Raw genomic sequence first — 15,539 nt, 5'->3', positions numbered from 1 at the left:
ACACTGCCCAAGTGTTTCTTACCTGTCAAGAGGATTGATATCAAAATATCAAGTCGTTAAATATACTGAAAATGATGTGGAATCAAAAAGGAACTTAGCCTCCCCCCTCCCTCCTCATAGCAATGTGACACGGTTTGTTATAGTCAATGTTTTCTACATAAAATTATAAAGACAGACTTATCAGTTTAAAAAATCGACAAAAACAGCGACCGTCCTTGGGAGTTCCTGAGTCCACAATAAAAGGTTAAACTAGACACGTTGGGAGTTCTGGAAGCAGCAGAACGTTGTTGGCGGTCGATCAAGGGCACTTTCTGTCCACACACTGCTTCCCGCCCTCCTCGTACTCTTGTTTCGAGATCCACATTTGCTGGAAAGTTCCCTAGAGTAAAAGAGTTATTAGGCCAAAGACTTATTAGGCCAAAGTAATATGCAATATCATGTTATAATCATAACATTGTAAATCAGGCAAACACACAAATACACGCAAATCATGGTGAGCAAGTGACCAGAAGTGTTGCAATACAGTAAAAGTATATACAGTGCATTCGGAAAGTATTCAGACCCCTTGACTTTTTCCACTTTGTTACGTTACAGCCTTATTCTAAAATTGATTGAATTGTTGTTTTTTCTCATCAAACTACAAACAATACCCCATAATGACAAAGCAAAAACTGTTTATTTTATTTTTGAAAATGTATTAAATACAAAACTGAAATATTACATTTTACATAAGTATTCAGACCCTTTACTCAGTACTTTGTTGAAGGACCTTTGGCAGCGATTACAGCCTCAAGTCTTCTTGGGTATGACGCTACAAGCTTGGCACACCTGCATTTGGAGAGTTTCTCCCATTCTTCTCTGCAGATCCTCTCAAGCTTTGTCAGGTTGGATGGGGAGCGTTGCTGCACAGCTATTTTCAGGTCTCTCCAGAGATGTTCGATCCGGTTCAAGTCCGAGCTATGGCTGGGCCACAAGGACATTCAGAGACTTGTCCCGAAGCCACTCCTGCTTTGTCTTGGCTGTGTGCTTAGGGTTGTTGTCCTGTTGGAAGGTGAACCTTCGCCCCAGTGTGAGGTCCTGGGCGCTCTGGAGCACGTTTTCATCAAGGATATCTCTGTACTTTGCTCCATTCATCTTTGCCTCAATCATGACTAGTGTCCCTGCCCCTGAAAAACATCCCCACAGCATGATGCTGCCACCACCATGCTTCACCGTAGGGATGGTGCCAGGTTTCCTCCAGACGTGATGCTTGGCATTCAGGCCAAAGAGTTCAATCTTGGTTTCATCAGACCAGAGAATGGTCTGAGAGTCTTTCGGTGCCTTTTGCCAAACTCCAAGAGGGCTGTCGTGCCTTTTACTGAGGAGTGGCTTCCGTCCGGCCACTCTACCATAAAGGCCTGATTGGTGGAGTGCTGCAGAGATGGTTGTCCTTCTGGAAGGTTCTCCCATCTCCACAGAGGAACTCTAGAGCTCTGTCAGTGACCATCGGGTTCTTGGTCACCTCCCTGAATAAGGCCCTTCTCCCCCGATTGCTCAGTTTGGCCGGGCGGCCAGCTCTAAGAAGAGTCTTGGTGGTTCCCAACTTCTTCCATTTAAGATTGATGGAGGCCACTGTGTTCTTGGGGACCTTCAATGCTGCAGAAATCTTTTGGTACCCTTCCTCAGATCTGTGCCTCGACAATCCTGTCTCGTAGCTCTACGGACAATTCCTTCGACCTCATGGCTTGGTTTTTGCTCTGACATGCACTGTTAACTGTGGGACCTTATATAGACAGGTGTGTACCTTTCCAAATCATGTCCAATTTACCACAGGTGAACTCCAAGTTGTAGAAACATCTTAAGGATGATCAATGGAAACAGGATGCACCTGAGCTGAATTTCGAGTCTCATAGCAAAGGGTCTGAATACTTATGTAAATAAGGTTTCTGTTTTTTATTTTTAATAAATTTGCTAACATTTCTAAAAACCCTGTTTTTGCTTTGTCATTATGGGGTATTGTGTGTAGATTGCAGAGGATTTCTATTTATGTAATCCATTTTAGAATAAGGTTGTAATGTAGCAAAATGTGGAAAAAGGGAAGGGGTCTGAATACTTTCCGAAGGGACTCTATATGGATGTGAACTCACTAGTGATGCCAGGATGGAGCCTCCTATCCAGGCACTGAACCTGCGCTCCACCGTTGTGTTGTTGGCTATCAACTTCAGCCTCATGCTCTGAACAGAGGAGAGAAGACAGGAACCATGTTTAGTAACATTAACTAGAGTACTACAAATGGATGAAGTCATTGAGAAATAGTTTAGTGCAGCACTCACAGGAGGGGTCTTCTGAGAGAGTTCTCTGGTGAGTCGGTCCGTGAATCCCGAGATGAGTGTGTTGCCGCCGGTGACCACCACACTACCGTAAAGACCCTGGGACAAAAGTCAAAGGTCAGTTCTGTAGAACCTCTTAATTCAAGTGCGGAAAAAGGTCACCTGGCCTCAACCTTGCTTTAACATGTAATTCTGAATAACATAAATATACCAAGTATCACTCACATAGGCCTAGTAGCCATGTCAGTCAAAACAAGCAAAGAGATAGATCTTGAATATGGGCACCTACCGGCCGAATATCGATGTCACACATTCCCACACTGGTGGTCACCACGTGCCCGACTCCCAACATGGTGTTGCCAGACAGACCCTGTGGAGGAGAACCGGAACAGACGGTTAGAACACTGAACATTCTGGCAACAGTCTGAACACCACATTTCAGACAGGTCCGGTCACATAGAATGATTAAGGCTTTTTGGCATTCGGTGATTCTCACCTTGGCATTGGAGGGGTCGAAAAGGCCCTCTGGAATCTTCAGCCTCTCTGCCCCAAAGTCACAGTTGTATCCATTGGGTAGCTCGTAGTGAACTGTGGGCATCTGGGCTGCAACTCTGTGGGAGAGGTGATTACATTTCAAAACAATGAGAATGAACCCTTTAAGGGACAGAACCTATTCTGTGGTGGTTATTGTGAAATGTTAGAATGGAGTAGATTATGGTGGACTCACTGTTCATCGTACGGCGAGTCTGAAACCTGCAGCACGGAGGCCTGGAAATCCTGGATCACAGTCTGGAGGTAGGGTGAAAAAAATATCAAATATTCAAGCAGCAGGGCTTGACATTAACTTTTTAAGCCACTTGTAGGACTGTTTTTTTTACTTGTCCAAAAGCTCAAGTCACTTGTCCCCCCAAAAAAAAAAGGTTAGTAACACCATTTGTAAAATATTGTATGATGCAAGGAACCACTTTACAACACAAAATGCATTACATTTTACCATAGACAATTAGACAAAAATGTAGGCTACACTCTGCCCCTATTGGCTTCTTTGAATATTCAAGCATGTCTGAAAATACAACACTGCCTCTTTAAGGCTCTCCTGACATAAAATGTCCAGGTTTTAAACAATTAAGTTTATGGTTAAATAGTTTCAGAATGCTGACCGCCTCCACTCAGATTCAAGGTGGGTGATGTGTGGTGTGCAACAGGCACTGCCGTTCACTCTGGTATTGTGACCATTTTATCTGAATGAACCGTGCCTCGAGTAGGTCGACAGAATCAAGCCTTTAGACGTCAATGTTAATTATCCTTCATTATATTTGTCAAACATGACTGGCATTTAGCCTATATTTATGTAATTAAAAGTCTCATTAAAGTTTGGCTACATTTTCTGGCGCCTCCCTCATGTCAGCATCGGTTTAGACATGAGGCTGTAGGTCATATGCATATACATTGCCTTGAGAAAGTATTCACACCCCCTTGACTTAATCCAAATTTTATTGTGTTACTGCCTGAATTTAAAAATGATTTAATTGAGATGTTATGTCACTGGCCTACATACAACACCCCATAATGTCAAAGTGGAATTATGTTTTTAGATTTCTTTATTTATACAAAATTAAAAGCTGAAATGTCTTGAGTCAATAAGTATTCGACCTCTGTTATGGCAAGCCTAAATAAGTTCAGTAGTAAAAATGTGCTTAACAAGTCAGATAATAAATTGCAAGGACCCACTCTATGTGCAATAATTGTGTTCAACATGATTTTTTTAATGACTACCTCATTTCTGTACCCCACACATATAATTATCTGTAAGGTCCCTCAGCAGAGCAGTGAATTTCAAACACAGATTCAACCACAAAGACCAGGGATGTTTTCCAATGCCTCGCAAAGGGCACCTTTTGGTAGATGGGTAAAAATACAAATAAATCCATTTTAATCCCACCTTGTAACAAAATTTTTTGGAAAAAGTCAAGGGATGTGAATATTTTCCGAAGGCACTGTAATAATAATCACCTACACTTTAACATGTAGCTTTTTTGTTTATGTACATGAAAAATAGATTTGAATATTATTCCAATATTGGCCTCTCTGATCCAATTCTGATCTGAGTAATTGTTTGATAGGCCTATTGTGATTTTTTTGTTTTACTTGTCCATTCGGACAACTTATTCTTCTTGTACAACTATTTTTTTTACTTGTACCGGACAAGAGGACAAGCGTTAACTCCGAGCCCTGTTGCAGTAATAAACTCACTAAGAAAATGTAAATGATGAAGACCGGTTAACATCACGTCTATGATCCATATGATTTGGTGACGCAGCACTGAACACCTACATAGGACTGTTTATGACTTTCTGTTTATGATAGCACACATAGCTACTTACATTACACATGTAGTTGTGCCAGGACCGGGTGACTTGAGGTAGTTTCTCCTTCTTCTTCCAGCTTGCTGGGGCTCCTTCACGTACTGCATCCTACAATGAGAAACACTAAGGTTCGCAGTGTGCCGTCTTAATGGAAGAGTAGTACCCTGGTCCCAGATCTGTTTGTGCTGTGTATGGAAATGACCATAGGAGTTGGTGAGACAGCACAAACAGATCTGGGACCAGGCTAGAGGAGTAAGAGCGTGTAATAAGATAGAGCCAGGGATAAAAGGCTACCAAGTCTTGAGGTCAGGAATATGAGGAATTCCTGATAAATTCAAAGAAATCACATCTCAGAGTGTGACGGGTGAAGACAATCACAGGACAATGAAGAACGTCACATTTTGTGGTATGAGAAATCAAAATATGAAGGATGAATGGGATTCCTGTGAAGTCTGGTTCCTATCATGGTTTCTTTCCCCCAGTGCTTATTAAATTATGGATATTGCTTTAGGTTTAGTAGATTATGACTTTTTCAAGCATGCTGTGTGACATGCTCATTTAAATTCATGCTAATGCAAGTATAAGACAGAGATTGACAAGGGGATTTCAAATAACTAGACTAATGTAGGGCTTTTGGTCTGGAGTTGATCAAACAAATGTTGTCTATCCCAATTCTATGGCCCATGTCAATTTGATGCTCATGCATGAAGTGTATGGGAACCAAAGACCTGAGTTAGAGCATCACTTGTATTAATTGTTAATGGTCAATCATTAAATTACAGACATCCTTAATATTACATGCAGATTACCAAACAGACCCAAGTGATTAATGAAACAAACATTGAGTGGATGAAGGGAAATCCATGAGACAACATGAATATGTAAAGATATTTTTAAATATCTAAGTTCTATACTTACAACACCCCACCACCGTAACTTGAGGAATAGCACCAAAAAGTGAGATGTGGAATCTCTGAAATGAGTAGGTTTGACTTACTTTAGCAGGTCTCACCTTTGAGGCAATCATGTAAGGAGGGACTATTTCAACATTTAACTCTTGAAATAGCTCTCTACATTGCATGCTCATAAAATCCCCAGCAAGGGGAGACTTGACGATGCCTGAAACAAAATATAAAAAAGGTGTCACTTTGATCGTTTTGGGGAAAGGATATTGAAGACAGCATCATTTTGGTTTGTTGTCATGTCCAAAACACATATTTAGACAATAAATAGTGTATCTATAATTTTCTTTTCCCATCATTGGAACATACACTCAGTGTACAAAACATTATGAACACCTGCTCTTTCCATGACAGACTGGCCAGGTGAATACTATGAACCCTTATTGATGTCACCTGTTAAATTCACTTAAATCAGTGTAGATGAAGGATTTTGAAGCCTTGAGACATGGATTGTGTATGTGTGCCATTCAGAGGGTGAAAGGGCAAGACAAAAGATTGAAGTGCCTTTGAACGGGGTATGGTAGTAGGTGCCAGGCGCACCGGTTTGTGTCAAGAACTACAATGCTTTTTGCTGGGTTTTTCACACTCAACATTATCCCGTATGTATCAAGAATGGTCCACCACCCAAAGGACATCCAGAGAACTTGACAACTGTGGGAAGCATTGTAGTCAACATGGGCCAGCATCCCTGTGGAATGCTTGACACCTTGTAGAGTCCATTCCCCAACGAAATGAGGCTGTTCTGAGGGCAATGGGGGGGTAGGGGTGCAACTCAATATTAGGAAGGTATTTTTAATGTTTTGTACACTCAGTGTATACACCTGCTATGATGGCTTATAACAACTATGACATATACACAGACCAAGAATACTGAATCGACTTAGCACCATTGTGAACAGAGGCATTATGTCCTCATGCTTGTCCTTTAATGACCCTAACCTAATACTCCTTTTCCAAATGAACATTCCCTCATATTATATCAACTAAAAAGGCTCCATTGATTTCTGGGTGACACCATCCCCTATTAATATGCCAGCCTGGCCTCCTGTGCCATTCTCCTCAGTCTTGTATTTCAATGCAGCTCCGACTCAAATGGCCTCACTGCAGAAAGCCTAGCCCTTGATACTTTGCATGATGGTTGCGATTACCTAATTTCTCTCAAAAATGTATCTTTACTGTAAGGAGATGATTTGGAGATGGATACAATGTCAAACCGCTTTCCTGCGTTTCTTTACTTAATCTTACTGCTACCATACTTTCTATGGGGGTTCAATTTGTTGCAGGGAGGGACGGAAATGTTACCCAGTTGATTGATTTTGGGGTTTCCACAAGCTTGAAGTATTCAAAACCAAATTAGTATCTATCTTAAGTCATTTCTACCCACATCATGAGACACAATGGCTTCAATGTGGATGACATTTCTGGTCAAGAGTGTTCAAAAAGTTTTATTGCGATTAACTCATAAGGGTAAGAGTTTATCAATCCTTTATAAGACGTGTGTGGATATGGCCCATGAAAAATAAAAACCACAAACAAAAATATAAGAGCGGGTGGTGGGAGAAGTGTACAATTTACCTTGCTGAAGCACGTAACCGTCATGCACTGGAATGGCTGTTGTGTGTGTGGCTCCGCTGTCTAGCACCAACCCTGTGGATCGTCCATTGGCAAAGCTCAGGCACTCAAGAGTTAAGGGAACTGAAGGGACATTTCTACAGAGATCAAAATGTATTTTAGCCCAAACCCAAAGTCACATGAGCAATAGCTAAATAAAAACTATTTTGGAAGAGAGAAGTTCTCAATGAGACAAACCTGGATAAATAAAGGTTAAATAAAAGGAATTGAAAAACAACTGTTCAGGAGATTTTGGGGTCATTATCAAACAGCAGATGGATCGAATTTGACTAGTATTTTATCACAGTAACACCATCAATTTGACTAGCGTTATATTACAGTAACACCATCAATTTGACTAGTGTTTTATTACATTTACATTTAAGTCATTTAGCAGACGCTCTTATCCAGAGCGACTTACAAATTGGTGCATTCAACTTAGGATAGCCAGTGGGACAACCACCCTTTAGTTTTTTTTATAAATGGGGGGTGGGGGAAGAAGGATTACTGTTACACTATTCCAGGTATTCCTTAAAGAGGTAAGGTTTCAGGAAGGTGGTCAGTGACTCCGCTGTCCTGGCGTCGTTATTACAGTAACACCATCAATTTGACTAGTGTTTTGTTACAGTAACACCATCAATCCACCACTTCAACCGTCCAACAACATCCCCATTTCATGTCAATCTACTCTACAAGCCCGGATGGCTTAAGGATACGAGGACAGCACTGCCGTTTTACACAGGAAGAAGGCGGGAATGTTGTAATGCTCAAACATCAGCTCGGTTAGCTTCTCCCGTTTGGCTCGTGTGTTCCACTGCACAGAGATGAGAGAAAGAAGGGAAAACAGAAAACCATGAGGGACCCTCTTTTTACAACAGTGTTGTGTTCATTACGGCACACCATAGCAAAACGTTTTGCAACTGAAAACGTGAACTAGCGTTTCTTATTGAACAAGTACAGATAATACCTTCTGTTTCAGAGTGTTTTCTTCATTAGTATGTGTTATAAATGGCATGAGGCTCATTCCAAACTGAAGTTGAGGCCTACTCACAGAGGCTTCTGACATGAGTACAGGATGCATGCTGGGCTCTGACTTGAAGTGCATCTTGTAGGTGTGGTCTAGGATGGCCTGGAAGCTGTCCCAGTCCTCAACTTCACAGATAAGAAAACAAAGACACACATGAATGAGTAAGAGGATGTCATTGGTAACCACCGCAAATTTGCCAGAAGAAAATCTTTAGACAAGGGGGTGGGCCAAGGTAGTTTTCAGTGTATAAAAAAATCCATAGATTGGGCTCGACATTAACACTTGTCCGCTTGCACGGGACAAGTAAACAAAAAATAGTTGGACAATAAGAATATGGATTTGAGTTGTCTGAATGGACAAGAAAAATAATCTGACAAATCGCAATATCAAACAATTACTCTGATCAAAATCTGATCACTGTCCTATGGATGCAATGTACTGCTGTTTTCCCAATTTCTGTAGAGCACATCGAGTAGAATTGTATTGCATTGACAGGCAGGAGCGGGCTTTCAATCATCCCCGGTTGCGAGCTTTTGAGAACAAGGTGTGTAGCCGCGTGTGCACATTTGTTGATATTCCTTGCTAATTATTCGAGCAACAGAATCAGAACTGGGAACGAAAGGGATCTATACTGTTCCGGAACAGAACCGTTATTTTAAAAGCATGGGAACTGGTTAATAATTTTAACGTTCCGGGCATTTTTTTCCAGTCCCACAAAAAATCGCAACAATGCGTCTATGCAAAGCCATTACTCGGTCACCCAGTGTCTGCCTGCCAGATGGAAATCTTTGCCAGTGTGTATGCGCGTGTGTAGGCTACCTGCCCCCCCTCCTCCGAAGCCTAGGTTACTATAGCCTACTGACGACGTAGGCCTTTTTATTATAGAAGAATGGACCAACTTTTTCAAATGCTAGTTATAGTTGGGCTATCACATTTCACATTGGATTTATTAACTACAAAAAGGTAAGACGTGTTTTAATTCTAGTGCTGCTCTGCACACATACGTTTGTTAGCTAGCTAACATTAGCTCTGGTCCAACGTTAAGCCAACTCGCTGAAGTTCAAAGACTTGTCTGTCCATGGTGACTGGCAGCACAGTGCACAGTGTGTACGTTTGTTTTTCATTATATGAAATAACCATGCTGTTATGGCAAAAGACAATTTGCTCTTAACGTGCGTTCCTATAAAAATGAAATAGCTTACCTGCTCCATAGCAAGCGGCTCTATCTGCACTGATTGGTGAAGTAATTTAATGTCGAGCTAAATGTAAAAAAATAAATAATAAAAAAAAAAAAAGACTTCAGAGTTTTAAAAAGGAACAGAAAGGAACGATATAAACCAATACTTTTCTTTGAATCGAACCGGTTGAGAACTTTATTTTGCTGGTAAAAAAATTAAAAATAAAAGTTTCTGTTCAGAACGAAACGATTGGAAATTAATTTTGGTTCCAATCCCTGGGTTTAGTATCACGAACACTGAACAAAAATATAAAACACAACATCCAACAATTGTAAAGATTTTACTGAGTTACAGTTCACATAAGGAAATCAGTCAATTGAAAGAAATGAATTAAACCCTAATCTATGTATTTCACAACTGGGAATACTGTTGGTCACAGATACCTGAAAAAAAAGAGGCAGGGGCGTGTATCAGAATAGCAGTCAGTATCTGGTGTGACTACTATTTTCCTCATGCAGTGCGACACATCTCCTTCGCATAGAGTTGATCAGGCTGTTGATTGTGGCCTGTGGAATGTTGTCCCAGTCTTCTTCAATGGCTGTGCGAAGTTTGCTTGATATTGGCAGGAACTGGAACACGCTGTCGTACACGTCGATCCAGAGCATCCCAAACAGGCTCAATGGGTGACATGTCTGGTGAGTATGCAGGCCATGGAAGAACTGGGACATTTTCAGCTTCCAGGAATTGTGTACAGATCCTTGCGACATGGGGCATTATCATGCTGAAACATGAGGTGATGGCAGCGGATGAATAGCACGCCAATGGGACTCAGGATCTCGTCAAGGTATTTCTGTGCATTCAGATTGCCATTGATAAAATGCAATTGTGTTCGTTGTCGGTAGCTTATGCCTGCCCATACCATAACCCCACCATGAGTCACTTTGTTCACCCATCTACACACAATACCCCATAATGACAACGTGAAAACATGTTTTTGGAAATATTAGCAAATGTATTGAAAATGAACTACAGAAATCTTTCATTTACACCCGAGTCAATACTTTGTAGAAGCACCTTTGGCAGCGATTACAGCTGTGAGTCTTTCTGGGTAAGTCTCTAAAAGCTTTCCACACTTGGATTGTGCAACATTTGCCCATTATTATTTTCAAAATTCTTCAAGCTCGGTCAAATTGGTTGTTGATCATTGCTAGACAACCATTTTCAGGTCTTGCCATAGATTTAAATCAAAACTGTAACTCTGCGCCACTCAGGAACATTCACTGTCTTCTTGGTAAGCAACTCCAGTGTATATTTGGCCTTGTGTTTTAGGTTATTGTCCTGCTGAAAGGTTAATTCAACTCCCAGTGTCTGGGGGAAAGCAGACTGAACCAGAAAGTGAAATGCTTTGCCACATTTGTTGCAGTATTACTTTAGTGACTTATTGCAAACAGGATGAATGTTTTGGAATCTTTTTTATTCTGTACAGGCTTCCTTCTTTTAACTCTGTCAATTAGGTTAGTATTGTGGAGTAACTACAATGTTGTTGATCCATCCTTAGTTTTCTCCTATCACAGCCATTAAACTCATAACTGTTTTAAAGTCACCATTGGCCTCACGGTGAAATCCCTAAACACGGTTTCCTTCCTCTCCAGCAACTGAGTTAGGAAAGACGCCTGTATCTTTGTAGTGACTTGGGGTATTGATACACCATCCAAAGTGTAATTAATGACTTCACCATGCTCAAAGGGATATTCAATGTCGGCTTTTTATTTTATTTTTACCCATCTACCAAAAAGTGCCCTTCTTTGCGAGGCATTGGAAAACATCTTTGTGGTTGAATCTGTGTTTGAAATTCACTGCTCGACTGAGGGACCTTACAGATAATTATATGTATGGTGTACAGAAATGAGGTAGTCATTTAAAAATCATGTTAAACACTATTATTGCACACAGAGTGGGTCCATGCAACTTATTATGTGAGTTGTTTTTTTACTCCTGAACTTATTTAGGCTTGCCATAACAAAGGGATTGAATACTTATTGACTCAAGACGTTCCCGCTTTTCATTTTGTATTAATTTTAAAAAGTCCACTTTGACATTATGGGGTATTGTGTGTAGACCAATTGAATTAATTTTAAATTCAGACTGTAACACAACAAAATGTGGAAAAAGTCAAGGGGTGTGAATACTTTCTGAAGGCACTGTATCTCTTTGGGCAAGTCATTTGCTGCTACAAATAAAGCCCAGTACTGTTGAATAATTAAGGTGTGCATACATAGTGCTCGTCTCATCACACAACTGGGTTGGATACTGGAGGGAAAAAAAGACTGAAGAACTTTGCTAATTTGAGCGAAGTGTGCGAGTAATGATCCAGGTCAGCACTCTAAGGAGGTCTCTGGTCCCATAGTGCTGCTCTGCGTCAATTAAGATTGCTGTCACAATTTTCTCTAAATAGTCCAACTCCCCTGTACTGAATTCAGATTGACGTCAGTCAGGTCATCATTACCTCCATAACGACAGCTTGAAGGACCACGTAAGCAGCAATGTCCTAAATGGCAATGTCATAAAAAATATTTAAATCACTGTGTTGACTGCTGATAATTTCAATGTAGTGGCAAAGCATTACACAGGGGAAGACTCTGGAAATACTGTTGTTTGTGTTTATCTCACAGGAAGATTCTCAGGTTAGCGAAACACTGACCACAGACATACAGAGCAGTCCAGATAAGGATCCTCTCCCAAAACATTGTGCAGTGTCATAGACGATGAAGGCATCACTGAGCCTGGCATTCCCTCTACCATACTATCTAGGGGCCACGTCACAGGACCAGCAGCATTTGCTCCACCAACTTTATGAGGATTTTAATTTCATCAAGGCCGAATGCTGTCAATACAACTTCCACATTGCCCACGATCACGTCGGGGGAGAGAGACTCACTCATGCCGTTTTTGAGCGGTGACATGACCTCCATGTTCTCGCGGGCCACCCTCAGCTGGTTGGTGTCGATGAAGTAGTTGGTGCCCTGCTTGCCCTTGTCCCCGCCATCCGTCTCCATCGGAGTGCTGCCATCCTCTCTGTCCAGGGTCACGCCGATCACTGTGGGGAAGTCAGCCTACGGGCAGAAATAAATATGTGTATATAAGTGTCAATTCCACTTCCTTATTCAGGTCACATTATAACATTGGCCAACTCAGAGGAATGGAGCAGGAGCACTCGGTAGTCTTAGTAGGCTAATTCTTGTGGCAGGTCTGATAGAATGGCATTTTAACGCATTGTTTCTATCACTACTGTCCAGAATACTGTACGTGAAACATAACTGTATTTTCTCTAACTAAAGGTGGATCACCTTTTTGCAGAACACTAATTTGTTTACGGCAAACAGCATCAGCAACAATGAAACAACTATAGCCTTGCCTTAGCCCTTGATCATGACTCTCAGTTCCAATACATTACACATAAGAGTCATTGGACGAAGGCGTCTTCTATATGGGGGAGTTTTGTTAAGAGCTGCGACACTCGGTCTGAACATTAACATGCATCGCTTGCGGTAGGGTTTTGGAAGCATAAGTACCTTATCTTTGATATCAGCGAGAAATAATACAAAAATATGTTAAATTGATCATTTAGCTATTTTATTTAGAATTTTAGGACCCCTTTAGGTATCAAAAACATGTTAAAAAATTATTTTATAAAATATTGCATTTGGTCTTTACTACTATAGCCCACAAAAACGCATAAAATAACATTCATAAATGGCAAAAAAATACAGTAAAAAATATATATCATAAGGAAGGTTTTGAAGTGTTTCCTATATCTAGGAGATAAGAAACCTCAGGAAAATGACATTATGTAGGTTTTTTTGTACACATATTTAACTCATTGTTGTTGGCACAAAACTATCTCCATTCTTCCATTCATTTGTATGGGTTAGTCGAGTCATATGACACCTTTGGGGGTCGGAGAGCAAAACAGAGAACACCATCGTCAGACTCTCTCCTTTCCACAGTGGGGTCATATTAGTTTGTAGCCCAAACGGTTTGTACGCTACAGACAGAAGATGGCACATCAGCGTTACCGACTTCAGACGAGTCCTGTGGGGCTTGTGGGGGTCGTAAAGCAAAACGGAGAACACCTTCGTGTTCGTGAGTCTCATCTTTCCATAGAGTGGTCATATTAGGCTGTAGACCATTTGGACGCAACAGACATTTACGTGAGAATACCAATTTTCGGGATGTCTCATGGTCTGACAAACACTGCTGTAGCCCGGCCACCTTCCACCGCAAATGCGGAAGGCTGACAGCGGATGCAATGGATTTAGACACAGCCCATGAAAAAAAAAAAAAAAGATCTCTAGCTTAAACTGACAGATTTTTATGGGGATTTTTTTTATTATGTTACTTAGATTGACGCACAGGTAAGGTCCTTGGACTAAGGAGTAATTGTAGGCTCATTTAGTCCAATATTGGGCTAGCCTCGCCCTAGTGTGTATTCACTGGGAACCAAACAGAAGCAAGCGGCCAAAACAGGGAGGGACTAACCTGAACTTGTCCAATAAGAAACAACTTTTCGTTGATTATCGTTTTCTGTTGTCAAATGTTTTGCTACTGTGTGCACTAATGAATACACCCCTAGATAGTGGCACATTCTTCATGTCTACTGATGACAGAGGTGTTATTTCTATTAATGGGGAAGGGCAAATGGGCAATTCCACAGTCACAGTAAAACTGCATTGATGGTTAAGGGCTTGTAAGTAAGCGTTTCACTGTAACTTCCACATAAAATGTTACAAAAACATATTTACTTGATGAACAGTGCAGTTTTAAAGTTTGGTAACACATCATTCTGTTACCAAATTTTTTATGTACTGTTCTTCAAGTCTCAGCATCACTCTGTTACCATGGAATTGCCCAAATGCAAGTGTGACAGGAACTGACAGAGACTACCTAAACCTAATTCATGCTCACTGTCATGGGTTACAGTCCTCATTTCCTGACATTGATATACCCTCCAAAAGAAAATGAATATGTAGAGGAAGATGCATAGTTAATCAGGTCACTAGACTAGGACACTTACCTTGGGACAATCTTCTCCAGCATAGCCAGCTCTCACTGTGTATGAGCCTATGTCAAACACCAGTGCGCCAACCTCATCTGCAGAGAGTATGAACAAGTGAATAAATGAGACAACAGTAAGCAATGTTTTGACTTACATCAAGACTAGGGGCTAGCTTAATTGACCACACTTGCCAACTAGTTACATTTCTACTAAGAAAGCTAACGAAAGTATTAAATGTCACTGCATGCAATCTAAACTTGTTTTGGTTGAACTTGCTGATAGCCTAATACCCTGGGCAACGAAAAACTAGCTAGCTAAAATAGCAAGCAAGCTAGCGAGTAATTAATCTGCAAAGAGCTGTTAGCCATGCATCTAGCGAGTTAGCTTTCACTCATTGTTGGCAGGCACGCTGGCAGTCATATTCGATAAATCACAAAGTAGTAAGTGCATGAAAGAAAGTAAATGATTATGCCCGTCATTGATAGCTAGCTATTAAGCTAGCTAGCTAAATGCTAAAGATAACACCAGTCTGCAGATCACTTGCTAACAGGTTAGTTAGCTAGCAAGCTAGTTGTAGGTAGTCGTCTCTTACTACTGCTCGCTTGTTTCTGGTAGCTAGCTACGGCACAACGTGGCGCGTTCATTCATTTCATTTTGACCGCAAAATCACACTCACCGCCTCCATACACTCCGCCACTCATCCTCTCAAATGATAAAAACAGACAAATATAACTTTGTGTATTATACGATTAAAGAAAATGTACCGGCAGCTAGCTAAACGTTTTATCACAACAAAAGAAATTCATAAACGTGAATCAACCTAACACGCGCCATACAGCCGTTACCAGGCTATCCAATCAAACTTTTCAACGGCATCACTAGATCCGCCTCAGTGCGTGACGTCAAAGTTAAGTTAATATGAGAGGAAGAGGGACTGTATTAGACGACAGGGAATAAAATTGGAGGGAGTGAACCTAACTGTGTTTGGCATTGTGTAAAATGTGAGCACAATTCAACCCCTAAATATAAA

The 15,539-nt window shown here is 40.9% G+C and overlaps 1 protein-coding gene across 1 annotated transcript; it reads right to left on the bottom strand.

Moving 5' to 3' along the window:
• Positions 1-207: 207 nt before the first annotated feature.
• LOC121533766 (actin-like protein 6A) lies at positions 208-15,366 on the bottom strand. The gene is made up of 14 exons (XM_041839987.2): positions 15,186-15,366; positions 14,528-14,604; positions 12,392-12,566; positions 8,300-8,400; positions 7,965-8,062; positions 7,213-7,307; positions 5,688-5,794; positions 4,694-4,783; positions 3,037-3,098; positions 2,806-2,920; positions 2,599-2,679; positions 2,313-2,408; positions 2,127-2,213; positions 208-379 (listed from the first exon to the last, which is right to left on the bottom strand). Exons 1-14 carry the CDS (start codon positions 15,208-15,210, stop codon positions 299-301), a joined length of 1,290 nt encoding a protein of 429 aa, XP_041695921.1. The 5' UTR covers positions 15,211-15,366; the 3' UTR covers positions 208-298.
• Positions 15,367-15,539: the final 173 nt, after the last annotated feature.

Source organism: Coregonus clupeaformis, chromosome 17 (assembly GCF_020615455.1).
Source record: "Coregonus clupeaformis isolate EN_2021a chromosome 17, ASM2061545v1, whole genome shotgun sequence".
Lineage (NCBI taxonomy): Eukaryota > Metazoa > Chordata > Actinopteri > Salmoniformes > Salmonidae > Coregonus > Coregonus clupeaformis.
Note: the sequence above shows the minus strand (reverse complement) of the source record. Positions and strands in the feature narration are given on the sequence as shown.